The sequence below is a fragment of the Chanos chanos genome, chromosome 3 (assembly GCF_902362185.1).
Source record: "Chanos chanos chromosome 3, fChaCha1.1, whole genome shotgun sequence".
Lineage (NCBI taxonomy): Eukaryota > Metazoa > Chordata > Actinopteri > Gonorynchiformes > Chanidae > Chanos > Chanos chanos.
This window is the reverse complement of record NC_044497.1, coordinates 51488436-51495282: the sequence shown is the minus strand read 5'-3', so window position 1 is coordinate 51495282 and position 6847 is coordinate 51488436. Positions and strand designations below refer to the sequence as shown.

At 39.6% G+C, this 6847-nt stretch overlaps 1 protein-coding gene across 1 annotated transcript; it reads right to left on the bottom strand.

Moving 5' to 3' along the window:
* Positions 1-746: 746 nt before the first annotated feature.
* prc2 (protein regulator of cytokinesis 2) lies at positions 747-5552 on the bottom strand. Its single transcript, XM_030770113.1, has 14 exons — positions 5536-5552; positions 5041-5173; positions 4822-4944; positions 4478-4711; positions 4038-4208; positions 3707-3856; positions 3450-3600; positions 3176-3312; positions 2739-2834; positions 2411-2557; positions 1612-1704; positions 1391-1510; positions 959-1051; positions 747-812 (listed from the first exon to the last, which is right to left on the bottom strand). The coding sequence occupies exons 1-14, from the start codon at positions 5550-5552 to the stop codon at positions 747-749; spliced, it is 1731 nt and encodes a 576-aa protein (XP_030625973.1).
* Between the last annotated feature and the right edge of the window lie 1295 nt (positions 5553-6847).

Below are 6847 nucleotides of genomic sequence, written 5' to 3'. Positions count from 1 at the left end.
TAAAAGACCCCAGTTGTACTCCATCAGTATGCAAAACATGTCTGAAGTTTTTATCTATGAAATGTGAGCTCATATGAATCAAGTTATAGAAAAATGGCTAATCTCTGTGAAGGGGAGCAGGAATACCAGACAGATGGTCTTTGTCCTGCCCGTCGCCTTGGTGAAGCAAATAACAGTGGTTGAAAGTTGATAATGCTAGTCACCTGGAACGCGGAGACCTCTGGAAAGTCTAGAGGATCTAGCTCTGCTGATTTTGCCTCCAACTAACATTCCTGCATTTTCAATAAAGCCAAGTTGTGTCATGTCTCATTTCATGTCCTCCTGAATGTACTGGAACCGATTCAATTCAAAACACAAAGGATGAGCAATAAAATATTTATTTGACATTGCTGAACAGAAAAAAAACAAACAAAAAAAAAAACCCTTGAAAAACATTTAGAAGACATAAGTATTTTTAAAAAGTAAAAGGTTTAAGGAAACATTATATAAAAAGCAGAATATATACAAAGATGTGCAAAGAGTTCACGGTTCATCTTTTGATTTATTTACAGAATATGCATGTCCCTATAAAGATGAAACTGTGACTTTAAAAATAATTCAAGATTTAAGAAAAAAAAAAAAAGCCTCGTGTTTGTAAAATGTAAAAAGCGACGACATTGCTATGCTAACTATGATGAACTATTACTATATAACTATAACTTTCTAACTAAGAAAATACCATAACTGCACTAAAAAAAAAGAAAAAGTTAAAGAACATCTTTCACTGTTGAGTTTAAAACTGCTTCGTGACTGGCCTTCCTGGAAAGTTCACTCTGAGGAGAAAGAGAATACACACTGGTCAATTGGTATTATAACACTCACACTTTGAGTATCACTTAAAATTCAAATACAGGGTTGAGATGAAAAGTTGGCAGGAGTAAATAAATAGGAAATGTCATATAGTGGAAAAATGCTTTACCGTGAAGTCTGAGTAACTGATGTAAGTGGCGTTCTTTCCACTGTTGTACTCCTGAAGAGGCGTCCGCTGACTACTCTCAACTGTCTTGTTTCTCTGTTGGACCAAAGTAGATGACAAAACACTTGGAGTTACTTGGAGCCAATGAGCATCAGATTCAAAAACAAACATTTCATCAAAATGAGTGCATATCCATTTCTACCTTCAGAGTTCCTTACTCTCTGTTCTAGAATAGTCCTAATCAGAGTGATGGAGGAGGAAACACATAATGAACCTGTTCAGTCTGTGCTGAATCACGTTTTGAACAGTAGACACTTTGAATCTAGAGCAATTGCACCTCCTACTGTTAACTACATGAACATCTGAGGGTCTGTCTATCACTAATATGGGGCTCAGGTGAGATTTCAGCATGGGAGATCACAGAAGGGCTGTTACCTTTGAGTTGGGGTGTGGAGGCTTGCCGGGTACACACAAGAAAGTGCTAGAAGAACTGCTACTGCTGCTACTGCCAGTAGTACTCATTGTGGGGGTACGCATCACCGGCTGATTGGGCAGCTGCATTGGGCACAGATAACAGGTGTGTTTTGATTGGTCCAAACATGATCATTCCATAACCTTCTGAACAGGTTAATTCTAACGTTCAAAGGAATCATTACCCTCTTCATTTTGCTGGGAGTGGAGCCACTGACTGAAGCATTGGGCCTCTTGGTTGGGGTTTTGAATGGAGTGGTCTCTGCTTTCTTGGACATCTGAAATTCAACACGAATTTCAATCAGAAAGAGTAATCCAGAAGATTCAACCTGATTAATTAGAAAGAGTAGTCCTAAAAATTGCAGTCCTTCCTTTTATGGGCCCAGAATAAGAAACCATAGCATCTAGTGGCATCACTTTCATTGCAGGATAAAATTCTGATCAGGCATTGCAGTTTAAACTGCTGAAAAACTTCTCTTTTGTCCAGAGGAGAAAAAGCAATAATATTGATCTAGACCAGGCATTCTTAACTCCAGTCCCGAGAGCCCACTGTCCTGCATGTTTTTGTTTTAACTCTTCATAATCACAGTTGATTGAGCGAATCAAAGGCTTAATGATTAGCTGATCAGTGGAAAAAGGTGTGTTAGTCCTGAGCTGAATGAAAACACACCTTATTCCACTGATTAACTAATCATTAATCCCTTGATTAGCTCAACGTACAGTGATAATGAAGAGTTCAAACAAAGACATGCAGGACCTGAGGACTGGAGATGAGAATGCCTGATCTAGACAAAGAATAAACTATTTTCTGCTGCACTGACCGATAATGTTACAATCAATTTTTTTGAAACCCTTCCCCAGCAACCGGATAAAATTTGATACCTCTCTCTTTCCCTCTATCATGAACTTCCTTAATGTACTGCAGAGTCACATGTAGCTAAGGTCTAAGGGAGCCCAGAAACACGTGAAGAAATAAAAACTCACACGCTCGCTCTTCTCCTTGTCCTTCTGCATGCGATATTCTGCCCACTGGCTGGATATGTATTCCATGACCCTTTGTCCTCGCACCAGAAAATGTGAACCCTGGCTTTTCTCCCAAGTCTCCACACGCCCTCTCAACTCCTCCTCCAGCTGTTACACACACACACACACACACACATATTTTTAAGTTAAAGGTTATGAGCAATGCTGAACTACTGACTAAACTGTGAAGTTGCTGATATGTTCAACAGTAAATCCTATGCCACCAAAGGGAAAAAACCCCTGCATATATTAGTGAATGTTACATATTAATATAAAAATCTGTCGGTACCTTTGGGAGCATCTTCTGAACTCGAACTCTTTCTTTGCTCTCTTTAAGCAAGGCTCCACCTCTGTTGGAGAAGCGGCTTGGATCAGCAGCCTTTCTCTGTGGAGGGTTATAATAAATATGCCATACATTCTTGTATGTATATGCTGTTTTCTAATTATGAATAATCAATTCTTCAAAAACATCCAAAAAAAGACCCCCCCCCCCCAAAAAAAAACCCCAAAACAAACCCCCCCCAGAGAAACGCTAGATAAGTCAAACTGTGAAGGGTCCATTATCCTTCATCTTCCTTATAAATACATTAAATGGCCTTGAATCTGATGTCAGGTTATTCAGAGACTGCCTTAGGCCAGACAAAAGACGATCTTTACTACCAATTACAGACAGAACATTATCAGCAGGAAGATTACGTGAGGTCCAAGAATTTGACGTAGGAGTACCTCAAAATCTTGGTAGAGAAGCCAGTTCCTCTCCCACTTCTCCAGGGCATCCAGTAAAGGCCGGGCCGTGTCATAGTATGCCTTCACCTTCAGCAGCTCACTGTCATGTACTGCCAACAGCTCCTCTGTGTAGTTATCTTTAAATGTGTAAAAAAATGGGGAAAATGTTCTTTGGTCATTATCAGGTTAAAGCTCTGCTTTTATTTTGAAAGACCTGATAGTTATTGCAACTAGGCAACAGGGAAATGTGATTTAATGCATGAGAACAACTTACTGTCACAAAAGTGTGAATTGAATGATTCTCTCTGCTCTGGACCAAACATACATTTGTCCCAGAGAGCAACCAGTTCTTGTCGGACTTTGTCAATCACCTCCTCCAACTTCTCCCGTTGTAGCGCTTCAAGACGATCCACAACACCCTGCCACTGCAAAGAGATTTGTTTCATTAACACCCCCTGCTCCACTTACAGTGTAAAATAACAACGAACGAACATACAAACAACAACATCAACAAAACGGACAAGGTCAAACCTGTCTGATGTCATCGTTAACAGTTCTCCTTGTGTTGTCCTGGAACCTCTCAGATTCTTGCTCTGGACAACCTAGACGAGTCCACAGGCTTGTGGCTCGCTCTTTAAGCTTGTCTCGTGCTGAAATCAGAGATTCCTTCTTCACTTCCAGCTGTAACAAAATAAGGAGTTTACGGTACAGTACATGTAAAGCGTAATCTTGTGACACACCTTTTCAATACATTCCAAGACGATACATAAGGGATTTTTTTTTCTAGTTATGAAGCCTACTGTTTTATAATGTACAACAGAATAAATTCTAAACCAGACAAATTCAGTTTTTTTTGTCTAACCTGGCTAAGCAGCAACTTCAGGGCCTTTATGTTTTCATGTGTGAGCAGGAAAATGTCAGCATCAGGACAAACAGACTCTCTTTCTAGGCTGGTCTCTGGCTCATGGCCCATCTCCTCCATCAGGTTTCTAATGTCCTCTCGCAGCCCTGAGAACACCTTCACTCGGCTCTCCTATAAATCAGCAAGGAAAAAAAAAAAAAAAAAAAGGTCAGCAAATATAAATACAAAACACAAGGTGGGAGGGGGTGTCAAATGTCAGAACTGTCCTATAGGCAAAATGAGTGGGAGTATTCTTTTTGGACAATTCTAATGTGACTTTCCTAGCCTCGTGGAACACGCTATAAGGTTTTATCAAAATAAATTAAAAAAGAATTTACAAAAACAGGTTTGAGCTCTAGTGTGAAGTTTTAAGGGGTACAAAACTGAACAGCTGGAAGTACCTTCTCCTCACTCAGTTTCTTAATGTGTTCCTGAAGTTCTTGCAGTTGAGTGCGAGAGGGTAAACTGCCCGTGGGTATGTAGTATGGTGTGACACAAAGTTCCACACACAGCTCCTCATCCTGCTGTTTCAGCTCATTCAGTTCCTTCAAACGCTCGTTCTTCTCTTTCTGAAGAGCCTCCAAACGCCAACGAAGGTTCTTCTCCATCTGAAGAACTGTTAAGTTCTCCTCCAACTGGAAAAGGTGCCAAGACCGTATTGTCATTTTTAAAATGATATTAAAATACACGGTAGCGAAAATCTACATCTATAGTCAATAGGGGCAACTAACAACACGGCACTTACTTTATATGGTTCTAACGACAGTTCCAGGCACAATGTCTCAAGCTGCTTCTGAGTTGTAATAATATTCGTTTTGATGCGATGTCTCAGAGATTCCTCTTCTGTGATCATGTCATTCAAAAGATCCTTTAAATTAAAGAGTGAATTAATAAAAGCAGCAAACCATCCTTCCATTTCTTCTTATTAGAAGGTAAGTTAAGAGGGCAGGTTTGTATATCCTACCTCAATGTACTTCTTCACCGTCTGCATACGTTCTACCCTCTGTTCCTCCATGATACCAATGCTGTCCCATATATCCACCAGTCTTGCCATGGCAAGATTTATACCAGTGACAAGCGAAGACGCCAAGGCCTCGCTGTTTAAGTGAAAGGCGTGATACAGAATTTCCGGTTACTATAAAAATGTCTTACCATGTTCAGATCAGCTAGCCACTGGTTAACGTAAGGCGTTAACGTAAATAAATAGCCAACACATGTACAAGCAAGCGAAATTACTTCGCCATCTTTCGGAAAACAACTATAAAAAAGAACAATCTGGCTCTTGAACAGTTGATAAACAGATAGCAAACAACTGTATTTTAGGTTGTAGCAATAGGCAACACAGCCCTCGTTTCCATTTTATGTTAACCGCTGAAACTGCAATATAACATTTCAACGCATCAACGACATTATTATTGATGCTTTTAATTCAGGATATTGTTGTATAAGCTTTGCTTACCTTCTTCGACTCGTCATCGCTGTTTGCAAGGATACAGCAAAATATGTATGCAGTACAATATCAAAAATGTGAAGTTTAAATACGGAAATACTACACTGACAGGATTCCAACCCTAAAAGGTATTCGAAAGCGGTAAAATTTGAATTGCACCTTTCTTCTTCTCGGAGGTTTCTGGAAACACCGTTTTAACATTAACGTCCCCACGCCATCTAGTGTACAGGAGAAACACTTAAATCGTAGGTCTCCATCTGTGTTTGTGGGTCTCCACCTGCTGGAGTAATTTAAAATGTGCATCGTTCTTCAATTCTATAGAGGTTGCAATGTAAAGTTAGATTAGTTATGTGCACGAGTCTACATTTTGACAATACAATACTGGATAACTTCAGTACTCCATTACTTCGTTTTTTCGTGATTCAGAAAGAAGAGGTAGGGCAATATCTTACTACAATAACAACAAAACCTATTGGCAAAGGTGAGAGGCAAGGACTTGCCTCCCTTGTTTAGATTTATCTAAATACACCGCATTCCCCCTAGTTTAGCGTATAGCACGTGGTGCCAGCGCAAAGAAAAAAAAAGTGGTGTTCTCGAGACAGCAACTCGCTCAGGAGAAATGTATTTTATTTTGTGTTTTGTTTTCTCGCGCTCGTTTCACGAACTAATAATATAACTTTTTACTTTCATCTCTCATATTGCAGCGAAACTGCCCAGAAATACTTGAAATTATTGGGTGAATTTGCATAAAGCCGGACTGAAAAGCATTGGATTTTGACAGTGTTACTACGGTGCTTTTGAGATACTGCCAGTCAAAACTAGACGCCGAGGTCGGACAATTTTCCACTCACAATCACAGCAGGTTTTGAGGGGCTTTTCATGGGTTTTGTTCCATGACAATAGTAATTCTTAATGAAAGAATCAATCATAAGGCAAGATCAACTCATTCGCGGCCCCCATCCCTCCCCCCGCCCGCCAGCCAAGGAAAATTTTTACCTAATGTCACTATACCACTATGCCAGTATCCATTATGATTTCAACGCGATACTTTATTTAAAGAGTTTACAAAAACAAACATATAAACAAACAGCACCAATCTTACTGCTACCTTTTCAAGATGTACATATGGTGGTATCAGTATGTGAAAACATAATGAAAAAACATATTCAGTACATTTAGCGCAACAACTCAGGCACACTGGCACTGGAAATCTCGAGTAACTTACCTTGGATTTCTTATAACAAGTAATTGTCGGAAATGCTTGACAAGATTGTGCTTTGCCGTTTGATGAAATTAAGAAGATAATATGCTGTTTTTTTTT

Bases quoted from the DNA above. Each gene is read 5' to 3' on its own strand.
- prc2 (XM_030770113.1), bottom strand. The intron at 4,712-4,821 runs GTAAGTGCCGTG...CACCTTTTCCAG, and splicing joins TGTCGTTAGAACCATATAAA to TTGGAGGAGAACTTAACAGT. The intron at 2,558-2,738 runs GTACCGACAGAT...TGTGTGTAACAG, and splicing joins TTCAGAAGATGCTCCCAAAG to CTGGAGGAGGAGTTGAGAGG.